Source organism: Zootermopsis nevadensis, unplaced genomic scaffold (assembly GCF_977971745.1).
Source record: "Zootermopsis nevadensis isolate Lab colony 2312 unplaced genomic scaffold, Znev_1.0 Znev_ptg000011l, whole genome shotgun sequence".
NCBI lineage: Eukaryota > Metazoa > Arthropoda > Insecta > Blattodea > Termopsidae > Zootermopsis > Zootermopsis nevadensis.
The window spans coordinates 17,429,466-17,455,371 of NW_028259143.1; the positions used below are offsets into that span (position 1 = coordinate 17,429,466).

Here is a 25,906-nt window from a genome sequence, read left to right on the forward strand (position 1 = left end):
ACAGAGTTCCAGTCATGCAGTTTTGCCAACCTCATGTCACTTAATTCCTCTCAAATCTAAACATTCTCCTCAACATCCTTAATCCTTGTTATTGCCTTAACCTGACATAGAAGATTGTAAAATGTTTTAAAATTTTAAATGTCTAGTAAACAGTGAATCGGTTCCTGGCTGTCCAGTAAACGTGGTTCAACGTAAACGGGTTTACATTTAAACTATTAATACCGTGATTTTGATGTTAATGCAAAAGTAACTTTCGGAAAAACTGCATCTGAATAGACGAGTCTGGTGTTTATAAAAACATCACGTTAATCAAGTTAACTGAAAACTGGAGTTTAAGTTAAGTTCATATTTCGACGTCTTCCCAACTGCTAATGTTTCCTAGCTTCATTCTTAGTTAAAAATTCCGTGGGTACGTTCCATAACTTCCGACAAACAGCGATGTTATTTATCTGATTTGAACCATTTTTATAAGAGTAATATCCCGATAGATCTCACCTATCACAGATGAAATTTATTTTACAAATGTTTTATGCATTCCATAATAGACAATGAAGTTTTAAGACAATGCTGCCTCTCGATTTATATAGGAGTTTTAAAATGTCGAACGTAACACGTATTTTTCCACATTTCACTTCACGTGCTTATGAAATATAAAGATTTTGAGCTCTACAGTGTTCTAATAATATTGCTAATATGTGTGTACGTATAAAATTTGCAAAAATCTCGTTGGTAACCGAGAATCTGTATAAGCAGGTCCCGTACGAATTCAGTCAGAACTAAAACACAATTATTTTTTTTTAAGGATTTGAATGAGGGAACAAGTGAAATCGTAGACTGAAATTTTCGCTGGGATAATACAGTTTCATGTCTGCAAAATGTGTCCGACAGAGTAAAATAACAGCTTGCCGTGAAGTACCAATGTTCTGCATTTATGGACAGCGACATTCTTATTTGAACCGTGGCTTTCATGAACCAGGTCATTACACATGAAGAACTGTGGGGGGGGGGGGGTCCTTCTGAGAAACAACAGGAGATCTGTAACGTTTCCGATATATAACAGTAGCACTGAAATTCACAATAGCTGGCACATTTTTACGGTCGAAATCCGAATTGTATTTACTAACACAGAAGACGGTGTTCCAAATTTACAACCATAAAGTAGAGCTGTTATACGTAATCCAGACTACCGTACTGTCATACTATCAAAATCCTGGAGGATTAACGAAAGGATTTTCGCACGTAAATAAGATAAAACTCAGTGTTTCAAACGATAATATTAAGGTATATCACAATCTTTATCCCACATGTCGTAAACAGATAATGTTCCAGTAGGAAAAGTGATTATTAAACAGTTTATCAAATCATGTGGGGAAAACGCTGACACCTCGAACATTTGAGTTGGATATCACCTGTAAAAGGTTTAACAGTAAATCGATAAGGTACGTAAATATAGATGATTTGACAGTAACAACTAATTAATTAACTGATAACACATTCCATAGAACAGAGGTCGTCTTCAAACGCTGACAGTTCGTAAGTCTGTAAATAAATTTCCGAATTTAACCCAATTCTAATTTCCGTGTTCAAACAAACTTTCCAACGGCCTCTATATTCAACCACCTGAATCAACTTCAAACCCTCATCTTCCATAGTTGCAATGCACTTGAACTATGCAACATTTTATACAAGTTAATTAGCTGCTGTTTTTTAAATATATACAGCCTTGGCCTAGTGTTCTGTCTCGTTCCCTCGTTGAAAACGCATGGACTGTAGGAAAAATGTAGTTATCATTTAAAACGCGACCCTAAACTGATCACGTACTTCTGTTAAAAAATTAAATTAGAACATTGTCCATCCCCATGTAATAGACAAACCCAACGTGTTCAGTAAAACACCAATGAAGGTCACTTTCGCTACGAACATGGCGTATTCACGAGCAGAACGCGTGTTCATTCTCGAAAAGTCTTCGAAATCGTTTGCCTGCTGTTAGTGAAGCATTAAGCAATACTTATCTTGACAAGATAGTAGCGAACAAGACAACAGACCGACTGGTAACAATTATCGGGACACAGGAAGTGCTTTTATGTGTTCGACAAGATGGCGGACATCCGTTGGAAAGCTGTTTTTTTTCAAGTTCTTAACACACAAAAAATAAAAAATGTTGTATAATGGAAAATTCTGTATCAGAGAACACTCATATAATTGGCTCATATTCCACTGTTGCACACGCATTTCATTGTTTTGGTGTTCAAAAACGTAAAACTGTCTGCACGATTTCAACTTTAAACATTTTTCGAACACACAGAATATAAACCTATGACTGGACACTTTTAAAAATTCGTGTTTTTATCTCGTTTGTATTTCTCAAGCCAGTTAAGATTTCAATCTCGTACATCCGATAGGAAGTTCAAAAGTCCATTCGAGCTTCAAGTTCGTCCTCGTTAATAGTGCCTTTAAATTGTTCGTCAAATATAATTTCGATATTGAAAGGCCCAACTTCTCATCCGAATTCACAAATTTAAGGTGATCTTAAAATAATTCTTATAAGTAGAATGCAGTAGACTCCCGATTGTCATTGGGAAATTTATTTTCCCGGATAATCGAAACACGGAAAATCCGGGAAAAAAAAATTAAAAGCACTTAAACACAACAGACAATAGTATTTAAATTTCTAAAGATTTACTTGTAATAGAAATTATTTTAAGTAAAATTTAATACAGTATAAACCGCCCACGTATTTAAAAAAGGATTCCAACAGATTGTAGCAACAATTTATTTATTTTAATACGTTAAATAATACATAATTGTTGATTCTGTTCGTTTTTAAACGTTCTGAATTTTACAACAGATTTTCTAAATTAATTTTTTTAAATTTCGTTTCATCCAGATAGAGTAAAACGTCGCTTCGATGCGTATTTCCTTCCGTACGGAACGGAATTGTCCTCTCTGTTGGTTATTGTATCGAGTGACCTATTCAGAAATGCGCCATACGACCTTCAGTTGTTCGTAGCTGACGTAACGTTGACAATAAGACGACGACTGAGCGGAAAAGAAGAACATCCGTGATATTTCGCTTGCATTTTTACAAGGCAACTGGATTCTACGTTTAAACTATTACTTCATGTCTGAAAATAAGTTTATTCTCTAAACACGTAACTAATCAAATCTGAATTAAGATGATTCCTCGCCCTGATGATGGAGGCAGTAAGCACCTGCGAAACGTCAGTCAATTTTAACAGGCTACACTGCGTAACATGAAATCTCGCCAAATTTTAAATGTTTAAAATAAATTTGCAATTTCGTGGTATTTATAGGAAGGGTTGGAGGTCCAGAGTACGTCCAATGAGTGCTCGTACCTACAGGCCTACCGATGTGTGTCAAAATAATCATTTCGACGTCAAGATCATTCAAGGGAATAAAAACAATAGCCCAAGGTTTTCCTCGGTTGAATTATCTTACGTAAGTGATCTCCAGGAAACGCCGAAGGTCACCGTGGTACCATAATGTCCTGGTATCGAACTGTGTACACGTTTTCAGTACCAATCCATCCACGGTGGTACCAGGAACAGCGAGGAACGTGGTTGTGGAATCTTGCCATTTTACAGCAAATAAAAATCCCTGCATTGAATCCTCTCTCGTACGAGTCACGCACGGCATTTGTTTTAAATGGCGTTCGAATAGTTTCGCAGATATTAAATAAACACGATGAGAAACAACAGATGCTTAAATTATTGCGTGTTTTATACTCCGGATTCTTTTTAAACAATCTCACGTTTACTTTTGTACACACCCGTTATAAATTACGTGATAAGAGTTCCTGGAAAGTTCAGATATCACTGACTTGCTGTATCCGTAGTCAATTTTAGGATCAACTTTAAAGTATCTTCATTTCTTGAAAATAAGACATTTCTAATAATACAATTAAAGTGTTTGTATCATTCTCGGTTCATTTTATATTCAACATTTATTTCGTACAAAGACTTTTGGCCCAGTGTTTATAGTATGTACGTTGTTTGACCGCCACGGTGGTCTAGCGGTTAGAACGCTGGCCTTGTAATCCTGGGGTCTCGGGTTCGATTCCCGGCGGTGCCCGAATTTATAACTTGTGTTGGGCAAGGCCGTGGTCTAGGCAACACGGAGTTTTCCTCCGTGGCATCCCAACAATTACTCCATTCACACACAGAAGAAGGCAATGGCAAACCACTTCTGGATCATCTGCCAAGAACGTATATGAACAGGTCCCAGTCCGAGAAAAGGATGGAAGGATCCTGTTCATATGGACCTGTCGTCAGACAGAACACTAAATAATAATAAGATGAGGTGGTCTAGCGGTTAGAACGCTGGCCTTGTAATCGTGGGGTCTCGGGTTCGAATTTATAACTTGTGTTGGGCAAGGCCGTGGTCTAGGCAACACGGAGTTTTCCTCCGTGGCATCCCAACAATTACTCCATTCACACACAGAAGAAGGCAATGGCAAACCACTTCTGGATCATCTGCCAAGAACTTATATGAACAGGTCCCAGTCCGAGGAAAGGATGGAAGGATCCTGTTCATATGGACCTGTCGTCAGACAGAACACTAAATAATAATAAGATGAGGTGGTCTAGCGGTTAGAACGCTGGCCTTGTAATCGTGGGGTCTCGGGTTCGAATTTATAACTTGTGTTGGGCAAGGCCGTGGTCTAGGCAACACGGAGTTTTCCTCCGTGGCATCCCAACAATTACTCCATTCACACACAGAAGAAGGCAATGGCAAACCACTTCTGGATCATCTGCCAAGAACTTATATGAACAGGTCCCAGTCCGAGGAAAGGATGGAAGGATCCTGTTCATATGGACCTGTCGTCAGACAGAACACTAAATAATAATAAGATGAGGTGGTCTAGCGGTTAGAACGCTGGCCTTGTAATCGTGGGGTCTCGGGTTCGAATTTATAACTTGTGTTGGGCAAGGCCGTGGTCTAGGCAACACGGAGTTTTCCTCCGTGGCATCCCAACAATTACTCCATTCACACACAGAAGAAGGCAATGGCAAACCACTTCTGGATCATCTTCCAAGAACGTATATGAACAGGTCCCAGTCCGAGAAAAGGATGGAAGGATCCTGTTCATATGGACCTGTCGTCAGACAGAACACTAAATTAATAAATAAATAAAATCAGTGATAGTAATAGGGTCCACACTTCGCATCGTGTCTTTAAAGGCACATATTTCTTTTTCTGCAAATTAAATTCGTGACGAGAATCCAAGGTCGACGAAATTGCATGTAAAAAGGCAAATAAACACTGCACGTCATTTAAATTACGTAAGACGGATATTCAAAGCGTCTCTAATGCACAACTAACGTAACTTTCTTATCAACACACGACAAAAACACAAGAACTTGTTTTCAGACGATAGAACTTCACCTGTTCACGCTGCTACCAGGCTTACTACGTCCGCATGGCCACGTGATTGTTTCAGAAGCAGCTAAAAGTATCTGAAAGGTCATAAGTGATAACAAACGAGACCTCCCACATCATTGCTATTCAGTGTACGGGTCTGTATTGACCCACATAAACAACGCACGTGTTCGTATCAGATGTCAGTCCATTGTCATCCATCAGTTATACCTAGAACGTAAAACAATGGATTGTTTGGGTTATCAGCACTACGACATTCGACTGTTTTGACTGTTTGTGTAACCACTCGAGTGGAACAAGTCGGAAACAATGAAACTCGGTAACACATAACACCTTAACACCCAAAACGAGTAACATTTTAATTCTTGCCAAATCCCGAAATTTAGTTACCAGCCGGTGTACGTGTCTTATCCGGCGCTCCCTTGTCAGGGTCACGTATTGCTAAATATTTCACGATCAGCAAGTAATTTCGATGGGAAGTAATGTTCGCGAATGCAAAATGCTTTCATAAGTCAAGTGGTCACTCACACCAACAACTGAACGGAGGATCGACCTCATTCATCGAGGGTGTGCGACCTTGCTTACGCAGATGGAAACGCTCGAAAACATGGGGCCAGAATATCAATTAGAGGTCTACATCGTTCCTGAAGATATTCTGTTTTAGTCAAGGCAGTCGAAATACTGTGCCAGCATAAATGACATAAGTCCAAAAATTACAACCCACTGTTGCTTTAGATTTTATTTATTATTTTATTTAGTGTTTTGTCTGAGGACAGGTCCATATGAACAGGATCCTTCCATCCTTTTCTCGGACTGGGACCTGTTCATATACGTTCTTGGCAGATGATCCAGAAGTGGTTTGCCATTGCCTTCTTCTGTGTGTGAATGGAGTAATTGTTGGGATGCCACGGAGGAAAACTCCGTGTTGCCTAGACCACGGCCTTGCCCAACACAAGTTATAAATTCGGGCACCGCCGGGAATCGAACCCGAGACCCCAGGATTACAAGGCCAGCGTTCTAACCGCTAGACCACCTCATCTTATTATTATTTAGTGTTCTGTCTGACGACAGGTCCATATGAACAGGATCCTTCCATCCTTTTCTCGGACTGGGACCTGTTCATATACGTTCTTGGCAGATGATCCAGAAGTGGTTTGCCATTGCCTTCTCCTGTGTGTGAGTGGAGTAATTGTTGGGATGCCACGGAGAAACCAGGGAAGCCCCCGGAGGAAAACTAGCTCTTTGGCATTTTGTTCAATATCTGTAGAGTTATTTATAAATCAGTGGGCTTGGAACATTCTGAAGAATTTGCATCCAATGCTCGTCACAAATGGTGTGATGAATGATTTATTTTACCTTAGATTTTGTAATCCACAGCTCTGACAAAATGCAGTATTGCTTATTGATGGTTTATAAATGTAGGCCCACATTAATTTTATATCTTTATTGTTATAACAAAAAGTTGTGGTTTCTAACAGTTACTAGAAACTTATGTACATTGTGTGCGTTGTAAATCTTCACGTATTCCGTAACTTTATTAGGTTTCAATTCTAACAAAAAGTTCTGGATATAACCTACTATCCACTAGCTGTGATCGAAAGTCAGTTTATATATATATATGTCAAGCCTATAAATACATTTAAATTAATCATTTTCAAATTGTTGATTCAAGTTTACGTAAAGTTTCATTGTTAAATACAATCTCAAAACTTCCGCTGTCTCCATGTTGGCAACCCTTCACACGTAAACAATTCATTGTTATGATCTGTCTTCGTACTAGTACCAAATTTCGAATGTTCAACATTTATCGACGTCAAATCGAAAGAAAAGTGTAGATTATAACTACCACGCCATTACGGCTCTAGTCATTAAATTAGTACAATACCTAGTACCATTTTTATCACCTCGTAAAGAGAGATAACGAGGGTGGAGCCAAGATTATCGCTAATCCCAGTGAGCAGTGAAAGAACTGAATGGAAATTCTGGCCTCAACTCACAGAATCAAGTCGAGGCAGGACTACATAATCATTATTAATTCATTCTAAAGACTTGTAAAGCCGATTATAACCTTAAATAATGGCACTGATTGCGATATTTCAAACCCATTCATTGTTTGACAGTTTGGATTCATCGTGAACATTTTACATTTTTTTACATCTGTAAAGACGAAGTCCAGCGTTCCTTCAACAATGGACTATGATGAAAAGCATTTCTATATGGAACGCTTTTAAATTTTTAACACTAAAATTACATTGTTGGACGTAACACAGAATTCAAAGTGTTACTGAAATCCAAATTCACTTCGTAAAGATACAGCCGTAAATCACGTCACTTCTCGTGCATTCTACAATACACTTTTAAATTTTTCCTTCAAATACTGCAAGTTCTATACCTATATGCCGTTTAGTTTTTGTTAATTAAATATTTACCCACATAGTTTAATTATCGATTTCATACGATTCTCATTATTTTCCTTAAAAAGTATAAACCAGTTGGAATTTGTAATGGAGACGTTTTTTAAAGGCATGAACTGAATTTATAAATGTTATTGTGACGAGTTTTGGCTTGAATATCTGTGTTACGCATATATTATTCTACATTTAAACCAACATCGAGTTAATAATATATTCAGAATGCGTTGTTACGAGCAGGTATTTCAGTTTCGGTTAGATTTCTTGTATGGAACAAGTCTTACTATCGTAAACCCTTCATTTCAAAGCCGCCAATACCAAATCCCGCCACTGGCCGCGATCCTAGGTCATTTCCCCCCCCCCCCATTTCCAACCCCCAAAACTCACCTCATTAACATCTGTCTTAAATACTTCCTTCTTCGTCTTCAAAGAGGCTGTTCCCGAAGTGTTTCCCCGTCAAAATTCTGCGTAGCTCACCTTGTTCGAATCTCATCCCAGATACTAGATACGTCACGATTTGTCGATGCTTGGCGAATGCTACTATAATTCTAACAAGTTAAGAAGTGTACACTTCGAGCAAAAATTTTTACACGTTCGTGGGGATTCCCCACACAGGATCCCCCCACCAAGATACTACCGCGCACCATTTGTTTATGCAGAAGTGTCCATTATTGTTGTCAGAGTTCAACCGAAATTTCGAATGTGGACAAAAATTATAATATATCTTCCATATACCAAATTTTGCGAAAATTCGTCCGTTTCTCGAGCTCTTACATGTAAATAGACAGAACGAACTAATATAAGCATTTTGTTTCAAACGTTTGGCTGCGAATGCGTCCAAAAACGAGATTTACAAGTCAAGAGTTGCACGGAAGGACAAACCTTATTCGTATACAACATTAAAAGAATTTGACTTATGTCACTTTAACCTGACTTCGTAAATTTTAGCTTTGTGACAAGAAACACTTTAAATGCAACAAACGGATATCGAGACAAATGAGGTGTATATAGAATACAAAGCACCGCGTATGTAAATTATGAATACTCTTTTGGAATACGTGTCAATAATCAATTCAATTCTTCGTCTTGGCTCCGATGGTAGTCAGAAAGCCAATTAGATCCTTAAATTCACATACCGTTTAATATAAATTAGCAGTACAATCGTTCGCAAGTTCCCGTCTGAATAGTTGAATCCTTGTACATCGTTAAATACTCGCAACATGTAAAATAAAAATGCGAAATTCTTGTTCACGATAAGATAAAGTGGGAACGAAGAATTTACGTTTGAACTTCATGTAAATTATTAAATTTTCCCGACATTTAGGCTATGAAATCTATGGTTTTCGCGGTTATAAAAATATGGATTGTTGTCTGCTTGAATTTTTGCACCGTGTAAGTTGGTAATCATGCGCAAGGCTACACGTCATCATATCCAATAACACAACAATCAACACCAGATTCAAGTGAAAGCCTTTCGGTGATGTCACAGATGAATTACGACACACAAAGTTTTGTTCACTTAATGCACGAAAATTATTACTATTTTCCTTCTTTTAATTCATATTTCATGCTGAATCCATGTTTCTACCACATACATTATGTTTCAATGCTTATGATTCAGACATCGACATAGAATTCACTCGTAAATCCTAAAGACGATATTAAAATTAAATAAAAATTATAAGATTATATCGAAACAATTAACAAAACATGAAAAATCTGAAGATATCTAAATCAGATAAGTGATATTCACATAAAAATCACGAAGTCGAAACGATTAACGTTGTATTTTTTTAAAAAAAAATCTTGAAGATGTCGTCATGATTGTAGTATTCACGTGACAATGTTTAATATTACACCGAAATCATGAAAATGACTTTCCCATTACGACTATGACAAAAATTAACACTGTAGTCACGTGGAACCCCTTGAGATTATAATCGTTTACTGCCTTATCGAGATAACTATCGATATATCAAAATCGAAAATCGAAATTTCGAAAAGTATAAAGTCACGAACGTGATGAAAATTAGAGATGCTACGTTTGCTTACCATCTTGAAGCTAAGCTGGTACATTTCGACGGAGGATTGTGATATCGATTTGTATCCGTGGACCGCACTCTACCGTTCATGGCGCTTATAACACTGCACGTACAAGACTGATACAACCTGCGGTGTTCCAGGTGAAGGCGGAGGTCGCAAGTGCTGCCACTATCACTGGCGATCTGACACAACACAGCAACTAGAGATACTATCCAGCCTTAAGAAATGGCAATACGAACACAACACGCGCATTATTATTGTAAATTTCAAGGTCTAATGCCGTGGTTCAAACATTACAGAAGCCTACGAGTGGCTTTCAATTTGATTCTCTGGATTATGACGCGCGTGTGATGCTTCGGAGGAATTTACCGCTTCCATCTTCAGGTACAATGTTTCTGCAAAACTTTCGTAGTCACATAGACTACATGGCGACGTCACCCAGAAGATCACAATACAATCACCGCTGTGAACAGAACACACACAAAAAAATGCATGTCTACTGAACAATGACGAGAAAAATAGAAATCTTCCTGGTTTGAAACAACTTTCGTTTATTCCAACAAAGCATGAAAGAGCGTGACGAATTTATTGAAGTGCAAATAGGTCTCGATACTTCTGTACCCCTGGTTATAATTGCTACGTTTTTTGAGAATACTTGTGAAAAATTAGAAATAAATAAATAAATGCAGGATCTCAGTTCACTTAACACTTTTTACACACCTTGTACCTTGTCCAGGTTTCATTTATGGGGAAGCCTGATGAATAAATCACAAAAAGTAGTGCGGAAACGTATTTCACGAATTAGCTAATATGTATTCTGGCTCGTTCGTCACCAAATATTCATGTACGAACTACATTTCGTCAGGAAAACATATTCCATTTTCATTTCGTTCTGAGTAGAATCTTCGATGGGTTTTAAATATTTAAATGTTAATCATAGCACATGAAGTGTATTACAGCTATTTTAGAGCCGAGTTATATCATATAAAATTTTAGGCAAAATTAATTAACCAGTTAAAAAATATTAACGAAACTTGCAATAATATTAACGGATATCTGGCTAAGGCGTGACGCTGGCCTCTTACCCCCATCTAGTGTCAAGGTTGAGAATTATTAGGAGCTATACGGTCTCTCCCCTAAGCGCGTACATGGAGCGCAGCGGGACAGCTTTATTTTATTTATTAAATCTCCAGTTATCCAACACTACGGAAATAAATTCTCCTTCCTACATCGTTAAATATTTTTAAATGTGTGTAACCGAACGATACATTTTATTCTCTAGGGGCTTGCGTCACACGCTGTGTAGGCTTTGTTTTTCTTTGTACGATGTTCGATAAAAATCGATTAAAGATCCGTGTAAATTGGATGCAAAACTCGATCGATGTGAACCAAAACTGAAGCATCCAAACTTTGAGCGTAACCCGTCAATACCAAATTTCATCGAAATCCCTTTATTAGTTTCAGACATGAAACGCTGGCAGAGAGGAGATGCATTTATGTTGTACACTTTGTGCTCATGACATGAGGCCTTCTCGCTAGGATGTGTTCCCTTTCTTAAATTATTCATGAGATGGTAAAGTTGCGTCATATTGTGATATAATAAATATATATTTAAATCTTGTCCGTCTAATCACAATAAATTCTTATTAAATATTAAAATATTACAATAATTAACATTTAAAATATTTAAAATATTAAATGATGTTCTTTATCGAAATATTATTTTAAATGTTAATTATTGTAATATTTTAATATTTAATAAGACTTTATTGTGATTAGACGGACAAGATTTAAATATATATTTAAATTATTCATTTGAACACTAAATAGCTTCCTTCAATCCTCCGTGTTATTAAAGATGGCTGCATGTTGCAGTTGCGACTCTAACAGAGGCATCTCAGTTCTTAGCTTTCAGTTCTTACCGAGTTTAAATTTGATTTAGAACTAAATTCATGGACCAGAGGCCCTTTCGAGAAGTTCCCCACTCCTTGTTGAAACTGAGAGTTCATTTTAGTGTTCACGAGATCCCACAAATGGACCGTTTCTTGGCGCAGTCCGTACCCTTCAACCATACTTCCTTCTGATCCATTTTAATATTATCTTCCATTTCAAGTGCTCTTTTCGATTCAAACTTTTCAGCCAAATTTCTATACACATTTCTCATCTTTACCATGCATGCTAAATGCCCCGGTCATCTCATTCTCCTCATAAAAACTTCATAATACGTCCGTAGAAAGTTCCGTACGAATAAAACAAGTGGGATTTGAGGTTCTGACGGCGGTGGTTGAAGATGGCTGTCTTTTGGGCTGTAGCACCGTGTAATTTTGTAGAAGTCTAGCAACATTTGAGACGTATTTGTTGCCTCATCGCCCTGATGACGGAATCAAAAATAAAACAATAAAACAACAAGTTAATTCGCAACGAAACTCGGTGCGTCACACCAAGGGCATGTTCAGACCGTGTCATTGTTCATTATGATTACAAACAAACTATTGTACTGCAAAGAAAAGTAATGCAATAACTCTCGATCATTATTTAATTCTATAATGATTACCATCTTTGGCATATTTTTTTTTTATCAGCTGTCGTGAATGGGACATTCTGGTCTCTTCACATTAATTACGAAAGTCCTGATCTCTTGGGCATTTGGTAAGATGCCTGATCGATACATCGCAAGGTATATATACCTTGCACAGGACAACGCAAAAACAAGTAGGAGAAACGCGGACATCCGTGCCCCTGAGATAAATTCGAACCCGCGATACCAAAGTTCGAACGTTCCGACATCGTACGTATCTTAATTCCGTCCACACTGCCCAGGGGAGAAAACATGTACGAAACGTCTGAATTACTGTTATTTCATTCGACAGTCCAGGCGTCCATCTTGTATTTCTCGAATCGATTGCTTTAATGATCGATTATTGATTGTGAGACTCGTCATTATAATATTTCCCACTTTGTTACTTACGCCCTCTGACATCCAAGTGTTCTGAAACATCTCGTAAGATAAAAGATAGATTTTTACACTCGCGGGCCTTTTTTAAACACTGACAAAGATTAAAAATTGAGTTTCCCCAGGAAAAAAAATTTAGTGTCGACCTAAAGCTAATAGCAAAATTTAATAAAAATCCAACAAGTGTTTTCAGTGATACATTCGTACGGCTCTTGCTTTGAATTTATGCTGTGCAAAGATCACGTGTTACGTAAAATAATATGTTGGCTGGTCAGGGTCTATTTTTAAGAAGTGGTCCGGTCACATTACTCGTTGGTATGCATCGGCGTCATGTATCGATGTACCACGTCTCCATTTCATATACGCGTTCACGTAACCTTCCTCTACGTGAATCACCTTGGTTACATTTATCTAGTGCTGATTCCACGTGATTCACATTCTAATGGCGGTTTCTAGTTCGGGGGGCGTGCTAATAGGGGTACAGAGTGGCCATTCTTCCCCCATATTTTTTTTAGGAATCCCTCGCCAAATTTACGAGCCTGAAAAATACCGCGGTTGACAAGAATAAGGCATCATGGGAAATAGTGGTTTGGGGATTGGCGACATCTCTTACCAATCATCAGAGCCTAATAAAGCTGTTCATTTCATCACAGATAAAAAAAATATGTAATCACAATGGCTTTAACTAACGAACTAACAAACTCCTTGGAGCAGAATCTTCTTGAGAAACTAACAGTTGTTCTATCAGTGAAGAATTTCCCTGTTGTGTATGGAAACCTCTGATTCTTTACCATGTTCATAAAATCCCACCACGTCGCTTTATCTTGAGCGAGATGAATCGAATCCATATCCTAAACAATGTTTAACTAAGATCCATTTTAATATTGTAGGATTTTACCGCGGCGAGTATGAAGATGGCTGTCTGACAGAGGTTTACGGACGTTTCACAGGTCCTTGCTACCTCCATGAATAAATCTGAAACCTCCATGAGACCACACGACGCTGTGTGAACCCAAAATCCTAATCACGAGGAAATTCAGAGCAGGCCAAATTCGGATAATCCGTGGAATTGAATAATTAAAATAGTATCACACGATTATCGGACCAATTCCATTGAAAAAATCGTCTTTGAGAAACAAATAGTCCCTCAGATAGTAAACAAATTCCCATCTTTTGTGAATTCAAAACGTTTACAAGATCCTGGGGCCTAGTATCAGACACTACCCCGAAGCACACCAATCCTGTTCACAGCATCTTGTAAGATTCACTCTGATATCAATGTCACCATCCTTCCAAGTCAACGTCCACTGGCCTCCTACGATCTCATCTCGCCCCAATGTCCGCATCTGGAATTAGATTCTTAGTGGGGCATTCGAAGAACGAATTTTCTACGAAATCCACGATCTGTTGTGTATTTTGTTGCTTAACTATGATTTCTCCTGCTGTGATTCTGGTATTATCTTCCTACACGCGTATAATTTTAATTCCTCAAGTGACCTCTGACCTTCAACTCTTTCTGGTGCAATGCAATCGAAACTGCTTGTTGTTCAAACTTTGACTGGCATCACTGGTTAATTTTTCTCGCTGAGAAATATGAATGGTTCTAATTGTGGTAATTGTCGAGTGTTTGCATTCTAAAGCGTTTGTTAATACTAGATAAGCCTTTGAACTGTTTAACTAGTCAGTGTAATTCACGAAAGAATTTTCCTCATACTGCGTTCGAAATCCAAGCCTGGGTAAGAGATCCGGCGAATGCCGGCGTGCAGATTTGGACCGCAATCTTCCACATACCTTCCAATTCATCATCACACAGATTCATTTTACAACCTGATTCCATCTGTGTAACCACTGGCGATAAAAAGTAATTTGTCTTCGTATGACGGCAGTGTTTTGAACCTTATGAGTAATTTTGTTGAAACTTTGGTTATGTAACGACGTTATTTCAACTGTGTAAGTTGTGTGGCAATGATCGAGGTGGGCAGACGATCACGAATGATGACTATGTAGGGATTTCGAAGGAGTCGGCAGCAGTTTTTTTTTTCAGGATACCATTTTGACATTCATACGCGCAACTAAGGAAAACCAATAAGAATTCCGTATCTCAGCTGATATTCGATTCAGCTACATTCGGATTGAGAGTCCGCGGTATTACCAGTCTGCTTCAATCTTCGTTCACAACTACAGACCTAACCAAATTCAATTGAGAGGCATGCACCGAAAGCTGTTCCTTGCTTTCGGGCAGATCAGATCTTATCTCCCTGCCCTTGTAACACCGTCCACGCCGTGTTAGACAATCGTGATTGTTACAGCAGGCAATAAGTTCAGTTATTTCGACACTGAATCCCGTTCTCTTCATTTGGGCTTGTAAGAAAGGACCTTCTTATCACACTCGCGGTAATTTGTATGTTCAGTATTGAGTTGCAGTATACAGAGTGTCCCACGAGTCCATAGAGGCCATAAGAGAATTGTGTTATTTGGCAAAATACGGGAAAGAAATATTTAAAACGAAAAATTGTTGCAGGTCACGTGTTTTCCAGAATCAAGTACTGGAATTTCATTTATCTGGGATTAGTCGCTAAGGCGCTATACTATTTAAATTGGCAACAGCTGAAATTTACGGCGATGTTTCCACGTTGACATGACAGCGAACCGGGGTGGGTTTTTTTTTTCAAGGATTGAAGAAGGCATCAGCAAGGAGAAGCAGGTGCTACACAGAACAGGAATCATTGGGACTACATAACCTCAGTAGATGATTTAGACCAGGGGGTGTTCTCTCTTTTTCGCTGGCGTACAACTAATTCTAATTTAACACATTAAATATACCACTAACCAAATTGCGTTTATGGAAAACTTATTTATATTAATATTATCTTTTGATTTCCTTACTTAGTTCGCGTACCACCAGTGGTACACGTACCATAGGATGATAAACGCTGATTTATAGTGTTTTAACATCATTCGGTTTCATTTTCTATCTTCATTTGTACAGAAATTTACCTACGCGAAAGAACCTTACGATAAGAAAGTTCCCTCTTTTGAAATGCACGTCTCTTAAAGCGGTTAGATACACTACGCAGAAACAGGGGCCTGCCAAGACAAAAATGAGTAGACTTGAAACGAATGGATACGTTTCAGTTCGTAATTTAGTTAACATTTAATGACGTCTGGTACATGTAAGAGGTGTTCAGTTGTTACAATTCGTTCTGCTTTTCAGTAGGCGCGATCTGTGAAAATCGAAGTAAAAATCTCATTGAAACTGAGGCAAAATTTTCTCTGAATGTTTCACGAAGCACTACGCCTTGCAGACGTGTAAACAAGAGTTAGAGGTCAGTGGTCAGCGTCTCGCCGCTGCTCTGGCGAAGAGAAAAAATCTGCCTCGCCCAGAATTGAACTCCGGTCGTAAAATCCGTACCCCACCGTAACTTACGAATCGAACCGTGTATATTTCACACATCAGTGGCAGGACGTTTAGAAAGGTTAAACAAGGGACATGTTGGGATTAGAGGCAGTCTGTGAACAGGCTTATCAAGTTCGCCTTAGCCTGATTTCCGCTTCGCGATGAAAGTAAACTCCCTCGACTTGTTAAATGTGGGTAACCTTGGCAATTCAATACGCTGACCAGCCATGGCGAGACCCATGCGTGCGGAAAACATCATTTCATTAATTGTGATATATGGTACCAGTACCGTCACCACATTTAGGTAATATTGGTTTAACTAACTAGATGGCTTACCGAACCCGAAGGTTCATCACCGAATTAACCAAAGCCCTCCACCAGACTAGCAAAATCCAGTCTCCTTTAACTCCTATCTCCCATAGATCCCGCCTGAGATTATCCTCCCATCTACGTCTAGGTCTCCCCAGAGGTTTCTTTCCCTCAGGCTTCCTCCTGCCTGAGATTATCCTCCCATCTACGTCTAGGTCTCCCCAGAGGTCTCTTCCCCTCAGGCTTCCCAAATAGTGGACCCAACCAACCGGATGGCTTACCGAACCCGAAGGTTCATCACCGAATTAACCAAAGCCCTCCACCGGACCCTGTCCTGGGCCAACAAAATCCAGTCTCCTTCAACTCCTATCTCCCATAGATCCCGCCTGAGATTATCCTCCCATCTACGTCTAGGTCTCCCCAGAGGTCTCTTCCTCTCAGGCTTCCAAAATAGTGGACCCAACCAACCAGATGGCTTACGGAACCCGAAGGTTCATCACCGAACTAACCAAAGCCCTCCACCGGACCCTGTCCTGGGCCAACAAAATCCAGTCTCCTTCAACTCCTATCTCCCATAGATCCCGCCTGAGATTATCCTCCCATCTACGTCTAGGTCTCCCCAGCGGTCTCTTTCCCTCAGGCTTCCCAACCAGTACTCGGTGCACACCTCTTGTCCCATCCATGCGCGCTACATGCCCAGCCAATCTCATTCTCCTCGACTTAATCACCCTGACAATATTGGGGGAGGAGTACAGATTTTTAAGCTCATTATAAGTAATATTAGTTTAAAAATTAAAATAAGTTAACTGCAACTCGGCAATAATTTCTGAGAATATGGCAGATTCTGAACTGAATAATAACAAGAATTTTAATAATTTATATTCTCCAAATTTCCTCACATATCTCGTTTGCTCGTTGGTTTTGTTCCCTGAAAATGGAAACAGTATTATCCGCCGAAACTATGACATCTACCTATGGCCTGCGATTCCACACGGCGACAAAACCCAGAAGAACATCGTCCTCACCTCCGTTAAACCTCACCCCTACATCTTTTGTACCTTTTACGTATTAATATTAGCTGGAATAATATTCATTACACGCCAGGTAATATGACACAAAGGCAATTACGTAGCGAAGACCTTTCTGGTCACACAGTGGCACTGTAGTGCGTGGTTCTGAACTCTGCGGAATCGACTTCGATTTTCTGTTAACTCTACGTAGTACGCATGCCCAGTCTCCATGTTTTCATGTCACAAGAATATTTTCAGGTAGAAATCAAATAACGTAGCACTCAGCAAACGCACGTCTTGTAATCCACATGCTTAATCATTAACACTGATCATATTTACATACCCTAGTCCGTGAATCCCTTACCTGGTGGGTGTTTGTGTGGAAGACATTTCACCTCTGCCCTACGGAATGCTATTGATTTACGACCGACTCTCGGTCTAACACAGAGTTGACTGAATCTTCACCCTCGCACACACAGCATCAAAAGAGAGAGATCCTTTTTGAACAACCATTACGACCGACCACTAGCAACGATGCTTTCGGGACGTGAACTAACTACAGGGGTTCGTTGACATGGCGTCTTCTAGTGGGGGTGAAGTGGGATGGATGACGTCGACTCACTGCCGGCGTCGGGACGGTTAACAAAAGATCAACAACCACTTCGCTGAAACGTCGCTAGCCGGCGTTGTGTTAAGATTTTTGTTTAGTAAAATGTTTCATGTTGGTTTGAGCTGTGATATTAAAATGGGGTATTTTTAATTTAGTAGTGTGTCATTATGTATTATAACCTTACAAAAATGAGAACATAACCAAATAAATTTAAAACCAGAGACCCCTAAACATAACCAAAATTGAAATGAATGAAAGCCCTATAGTTTTTAATTTTTTTTAATTTTTTTAAAGTCCTCAAGTCTTTAACACTAAATGATTGAAAATATACTGCTAAAATACATTATTTGAATACAAATTAAAATGCTATATAATTAGAATTTAGCAGTCTATTAGATAATCGTAGATCAATTCAGTAGTTTTTCTTGAGAAGGAAATTACTCTGGTTTTACTAATACTTAACAAACCGTGTACAAAATTAATTTAAATTTGAAGTTGATTGCAGTCGGAAGATTTAATGATACGAAGATTTTGATATCATCAGCGAACAGAAGCTGTCTAATATTGATTAATTGCATTACATAAGTCATCAATAAATATGTTGATAAGCAGAGGTCCCAAAATAGATTCCTGTGTGACACCAGACAGCACTACGAAAGCCGATGAAAGAATTGAAGAAACCTGAGACTGTCTGTTGGTTACGTAACCACAAAACCAGTTTACATAACCACTAGAAAGTCCAAAAGCGCTAAGCTTTTTGAGTAGCAGGGTTATGAGAGACAAGTTAAAAAGCACTGCTAATATAAAAATAAATGGCACTATTAATACGGATCAATATTTCATTGCAAAAAAAGTTATGTTGTTTCCAATTCATTTCATGTTTCTGATGTCTCGTTTATATAATTTAATAAGACATCCAAACTCTTTTTAATCTCCTTGTAACCAACATTTATAGCAGTTATCAAATGTGCAAACCGACTAGTTTTTTTTTTATAAATGTTTTATTGCTTTAAGGTTGGAATCTAAATGTGAAACCAGTATTTCCCAACGATGTGTTGATGACGAAAAGAAAGTTTAGAGATTTTTGGATTAAATCAAATCAAACTTTAACATTTAAACTGCAATCTATTGCCTGCAAACCGGTTAAATTTACAGAATATCCTGTACTTGGTACATGTAAATATTTTTTTAATCAGGTTGGCAATCCTGAATAATGCCTGACATAATCGCTCGTTATCGTCCGACTGGCCTCTACATTTCGTTGATGAGATGTAATTATCTTTTAAAAATGACGTAACATCGTCAACATGATGATGTGCGTTATGTCCGTGAATGGGGGAAAACTGCAAGTCTCTCGTTTGGGACGGCATTCTTTACGTATCGTAAAATAGATGTTAACTGACCGGCATGTGTTAGTTAACATCTGATGTAAAATCCACAGAAACTGAAAAATATTCTTCTTTCTGTATTTAATTGACAATAGCTGTTAACACTTTCGACCCCACGAATTCTATCAGTTCTTCATCAGTCGTAACCATCTGCGAGATTTCTGAGTGGTCCCTAGAGAAGGGAACAGTTCTATCCTGCCCGGAATTGAACCTTGGTCGTTTAGCATGTAACCCAAATTTTATACTGACTGAAAAACTGTATCAAAATATTTTATTATCCTCCATAAAATCACACTGCATTACTCTTACCTTTGTAAAATCTTTTAGTTAACGGAGTTACGAACAACATTTATGTTCATTCTTAATTTTGAGAACAGATAAAACCCCCAAAGGAGGCTACGTATGAGACATGCCGATTTGTGAACATTAAATCCGGTCGTATACACAGTTATCACTACCCTTTTGAACCTTTACAGCTAAAGCTCCCCTAAATATTATTTAATTCAGTCCGTACCGCAAAGTGAACACAACACTTCACCATTACAATGATCAACTGGTTAACGCTGTTTAGGGAAATAATATCTGAACGCACAAAGAAACATATGAAACAGGCAAATATAAAGTCTATACGTGTTGACGCAAAACTTTGAGATTACGCGTTTTCAGAGACGTGCTTCACAACACCTAAAATAACTGCAAAACGGGCATATAGTTTTAAAAGGATATTCCGGTTTGCACTAAATATTTAACCTTCATGGTGAAGTGTTTAAACTCTGATGACACTTCAAGACCCCGATCGGTCGGAGGACAGCTCCGTACTCACTCAGTGTTAGCGAAATCTCTGCAGCGGTTGTACGAACACGGCCACACCAGAGCGCGGGGCGAACAACACGTGTTAGCTTGCTCTGGTTTCGCTTTCGACTGTCACTTCACAGTTGGTTACATTTTATCAAAATGCCGGAATTTAAAAGCTCGAGGAGGAAGGGAGGAAAATTCCTGAAATGCAGTCGGCCACGCTGTAATGAAACCATAGTAGGATGTCAAGCCTTTTCGCAATTACGCTTTGTACGCTCCACCAGGCAGTTATCTTCGCTCTCCCCTGCCCCCACACCTCCCCCCCACCAACGAGTATCGTCAACACCCTGTCCCCGATAACGTTATTATGTCAGAGGCCCTGTTATCAGAGCTAAACAGGACCAAGGCCACAATTTTCTCAGGACACCCCCACATAAAAAAAAATGCTGTCCGTCCTGCACCGGAAACACCCCTTCACAAAACACCAACCCCCTGAAGGTGGTGGAAATGTAACATATTTTAAAATGAATTTGTTTCGAATTTCTGTGTCGGTCTTGGCGAATTAAGGCTTTGCCCGGGATGGTCTTTTGTTAAATCTTATGTGGTACCGCCTGATTCGACTTCTAATGGTTAAGTGAAGTGTTTTCTTCGCGGTACGGTCTGGATTCGTAAATATTATGAAGACGATCTTCGGCTTCAAAAGGGTTAACCAGCTGATTTTCGTAATGGTGAGGTGTAGTGTTTTCTTCGCGGTACGGACTGAATTCATAAATAATATTCAGACGATCTTCGGCTTCAAAGGATTAATGGTGGACTTTCCAGGGAGTGGTTATGTAATTAACGAAGATTCGACACTGATGATACCAAAGTACGTCACTGGGCACCATCGTGAGCCGGTTGAATCCATCTCCTTGTCTTCACACAACCCATCGTTATCGTTTCATTCAATTCCTGATCTTCCAATTGGACGTCTTCTACCTCCAATATTCATGCAGTACTGACAAGATGGCGTCAGAAGAGACACCAGGACTGAGGAGGTCATTTTTGACAGTAATTCTGTAAATAACGCACTCAGTCAGGGTGAGGTAGACAGACCTTTTGGTAGGATTTGAGGTTCTCGCTGCAATCTGGTGAAAGTTTAGACAACCATTTTCAGATTAAAAAATGTGCACGTTTGCCATAATTCGACTGTTTTGTAACAAATTAAACCGCGCTTATCCGGTATCCAATTTCATGAAAATCATTTCAGTTGTTCTGTAGAAGCAGAGATATTCCGGGTCGTGCAATACTGGCGGATTCACACTCGTTTCCGTGATTGGATTATGCTGGCACAACGATACTTAAGAGGCATACAGCCTTCCAGGATAAGTGCGAAGAGAAAAATCCCTGTTTTCGTCTGGAATCGAAACCCGATTGTTGAACCAGTCACCACACTCAGTTATACCCAATCATCAATAAGTTTTGTATGAAATGTTTTCCACTCAGTTCAGTTATCGGGCATAATACCAGTTCTAATTGTCCAAAGCGGCGATATTTCATATTTTAATGATGTACGAGGCGCGTCCCAAAAGTAAGTTTCCCTGGGGCCGTTTACAGAAACAAAACACAATTTCATGGAAATATTTATTGCAACAGATACAGCAAGTGTCCAGCTATTTTTCAACATATTCGCCACCGGAATTGAGACATTTGTCATACCGTGGGACCAACTTTTGTATACCTGTGTCGTAGAAGTCTGCCGCCTGGGATTGGAACCACTGTGTGACAACCATCTCCGCCTCTCTGTCATTCTCAAAACGCTGACGCTGACCGGACAGGAATTTCTTGAGGTGTAGGAAAAGATGGAAATCACTGGGAGCGAGGTCCGGGCTGTAGGGTGAATGATTAAACACCTCCCAGCTGAACTCCTGCAGGAGACTTGCTGTCCGTCGAGCCGTGTGCGGCCTAGCGTTATCACTGACCGCACTTCACAGTCGGCGGGAGCTGGAATAAGAACCTCCATCTTCAACAGCTGCAACGATGCTACTGTGAGAACGCGGGAAGTGCCGTTAGTGCATGCGCCATGCTACGTCATTGCTCTATCACGTACGCACAGTCGCTTCGCGCAATATAAGGTTTGCTAGCTGTGGGACGAGTGGGAAACTTACTTTTGGGACGCGCCTCGTATTTATCATAATCTCTACTTTTCTTCAAGAATATTTTTTTACCGGCCTAGAAACATCTCATTCAGCACAATTTTCATAGAGTTCGGTTTTTCGTTTTCAGATTCATCATCACGTGACATTTTTCACCAGAAAATGCAATACTTGGTGCAGTTTAAACTGTCTCTTATTAAAGATTATTTTACTCACATCAGGAGTTGAAATACTGGACAGACAGACAAGTGATCGGGGCCACTATTTTGATGGCTGAAAGTACGAACGGGTGGACAGAAATGTATTTAGCTTACAAACGAGAAGATAGTTCTGTATTCCCTTAGGAATCTCTTCGTCTCACCCTCACAGAACACTTAACGAAACTTGAGCTAAAGTACTTTGAGATTCGATTGTATTACGGATTTCGAGACGAAAAATCATTAAACTCAACGCAAAGTAAATATAAAGAGTAGTTGATACGTTGTGTCTGTCAGCTATCAGAAGCTAATCGAACAAATTTAAGATGTGTCTCTTCAGAACTTCCTCGATAAACTTCCTGAAATATTTTACGTTTGTGTGCAGAGGGATTCCTTTCCATCGCCTGCACAGTTATTGTAGGCACCCTCAGTCTTCTACCGATTTCACTATCATAAATACATATTTGTACATTTATCTACAGCTCTTGCTGATAAAATATTTGTGTTACCTCTGACCGAAACATCTCCGAGTACAGAACAGCATTAAAATCGATGTCTGACCTTAAAAGAAACAAATGTAGAAATACTTTTGTAAAAATCATTCAGATCATTAGATATTGAAACGAATTCGATAAAACATTGGAATCTGTGATCAGTTTATAATGCTCTGTGTAATAATATGTAATTAACATAATTAAGTGGCTTATTCTTTGACGAGCCGAATACACTTTTCAAAGAATTTGCCCCACCGTAGTGAGAGAGTGATCATAATTAAGCCTATTTGCTTAATAATATTTATACTACGCTCTTAACACATAATTACACGATGTATACTCCCTGTTCTTATCAACACCGAGTCAGCATCATAATGTAAATAATTGGTACCCACATGGCCGTGGATTATGAACAGAGCATAAAATAATGTTGAATGGTGACCACATAGTGGGGATTAATATGAATATGTAGTAATTAGATGACATGATTTATTGTCGTCATGGTTAAATATTCGGTCCAAAGAATCAAGGTGTCGGATTGTTATGGGAACGAAGGTTTATTGTGTTCACAAGACTCCGCCATCGGCACCCCCCAAAAAAATATTCCTTTAAGATACATTTTAATATTATCCTCCCATCCACGCCTTAGTCTTCCAAGTCGTCACTGCTCTTCAGGTTTCCCAACCAAAATTTTTATATGCATTTTTCATCTCCCCTATGCCCGATCCTTCTCATTCCATTTGGTTTGGTCATCGTAATAAAATTCGATGAAAGGTACGAACCATGGAGCTTCTCTTCACGCATTTATGTCCGTCCTCCTGTTAAATTCGTCCAGCTTTGGACCAAATATTCTCCTCAACACCCTGTTCGAAAAACACCTTCAATTGGTGTCATTTCTTTAATGTAAGAGACCTGGTTTCACACCCTCACAAAGAGTGGGTGACGTTATGATATTATCTTTGCATTTTTCGATAGCAGGCGGCAAGATAAAGGATTCTGAATTGCGTTGTGTCTCTCAGACGTTCCTTACGCCGTTTTTATCCGAATTTCCACTTGTATTCTGTGATTATGTCATTCTCGTATGTTGGATGTGCTTTGATGTGGCATCCAAGCGGATCATTAAGCTTGTGACCATTGTCTAAACGTCTGAACTGAACCATCGATGACCTTGTACCCTAAATATCATAGACGGCCTAGATGAGAGAGGATCTCAGTATGTGGCCCGCCGGTGCGGCCCGAGAAAATTTTCAGTAATTCAATGCTACCACGTAATCTGGGGAAAACAAAATTACGTTACATCAGAAAACACGTCTCGTTGATGTCGACAGTGTTTCACTCTGCCTGTCCAAGTGAGCGTGTATCAGGCTTAAACCGATTAACACTTGGAGGGAGGATGCATGCGAATAGAAACATTATGGACCAATTTAGTAATAATTTTGTGCATTGCCTTGAACTTTCAGTAATTTTTCCTTATTTGTAACCTCGCGTTATGTCGTTGCCAAATGATCTGCCAATAGTAAGGACCCCTGGCCTAGAGAAACTTCTTAGTACGAAGCACAGACGACGTTAAGACAAAAGTAGAATAATTATAAATGCTAACACCAGAAATTAAATTAATTTAGGGAGATTTCCAATATTATTGAAACGAATCGGTCGTCGGCATCGAATTCAGAATCTCTAGTAAAGATTGTAAACAAAATATAGACGATGGAATGATTTGTCCTGATTTACAATACTGAAGAATCATTTTAATTGGCTGACAGATTTGTATTCAGATTATCAGAAGAAGTTAAAGGTCGGAGGTGGTTTGGATTCTTATAATGGGTGTCAGTAGAACTGTTAAGTCCCATATAAACCCTTTTTACAGCACGACTAATCGAGTTATCGTGTATCGATCGACCAGTTCAAGAGAGAATTGTCCTAAAGTGTCAGAGTTGACCAACTTTAAAATATACTTTGTTTTCCTTTGTAATTTCTGTTATCCTTAATTTTTCTTTGTTTTCCTTTCGTCTTTGTTTCTTCCTCGTTTCTCCTTCAAACGCAACCAAAACGCGTCACAGTTCATATTGTCGCAATAAAATCTGCGCGAGTAAAAAAACGCCTAAAGCATGATGGGGTCTCAGCAGAAACTAGTGGGATGAGGGTTGGTAGCTCAAATGTTAAAATTTCACTCAGAATAATTGGTTTCGAGGAAAAAAAAAATCGATGGTGGCGTATCGATTATCACTTTGCTACATCCTCAAACTTTCCCACGTCCTGAAGGCCGGATGTTCGAAACCTGCCTTGTGCTGTTTATGTAAGTCTGCATGACTTGCATTGCGTAACGCTGCGATGTTTCGATGTTGTTTCGAAACATGTAATGACATGTCCCCTGTAAGGCCATAGGTATCGTGTGGTTTGTTTAACGACGCTGTCATTAATTCAGACTGCTACATAGCGGTTGATGAGTGATGCAGAAGGAACGAGTCATGACCGAATTTCAGGTACTACCCTGGCATTTTCCCGGAGAGACTGGGTAAAACCGCGAAATATAACTTAAAACAACACAGTCGCGGGCATTACAATTAAAACAGAGTTGGCGTAGAGCAGTGGTATTCAACCTGGGGTACGCGAAGACATCTTAAGGGGTACGTGAAATTTTTTTAAAAAATATTATTTTATGATAAACACTAAATAATCAGTAATTTAATTTATTTAATTTATTTTAGATGTAGATTATATACTATGTATAACTTGAATTATATACCAACAACTTTGGGGGTAC

The 25,906-nt window shown here is 39.1% G+C and overlaps 3 protein-coding genes across 6 annotated transcripts in view; 2 read left to right on the forward strand and 1 right to left on the reverse strand.

The window, feature by feature from the left end:
• Nucleotides 1-25,906, reverse strand: part of LOC110828806 (uncharacterized) — a 57,136-nt gene that overhangs the window by 20,087 nt on the left and 11,143 nt on the right. The window contains exon 1 of one of the 4 annotated variants that reach the window (XM_022061846.2): nt 20,345-20,577. The exons of 1 other annotated variant lie outside the window; for it this stretch is intronic. Coding sequence is in view for 2 of the 3 variants with exons in the window: in XM_022061844.2 (XP_021917536.2) it covers nt 9,864-9,943 (80 nt within the window). In the remaining variant the exon portion in view is untranslated. Of the gene's footprint in view, nt 1-9,863; nt 10,040-17,887; nt 18,092-20,344; nt 20,578-25,906 lie in introns of those variants that run through there. 2 more of the 4 variants (XM_022061845.2, XM_022061844.2) reach the window with 2 other exon arrangements.
• LOC110828809 (protein LLP homolog) overlaps nt 1-25,906 on the forward strand; it is a 49,460-nt gene that overhangs the window by 7,727 nt on the left and 15,827 nt on the right. The window lies entirely within an intron of this gene.
• The window catches only part of DopEcR (G-protein coupled receptor DopEcR), a 220,011-nt gene that overhangs the window by 7,716 nt on the left and 186,389 nt on the right, over nt 1-25,906 (forward strand). The window lies entirely within an intron of this gene.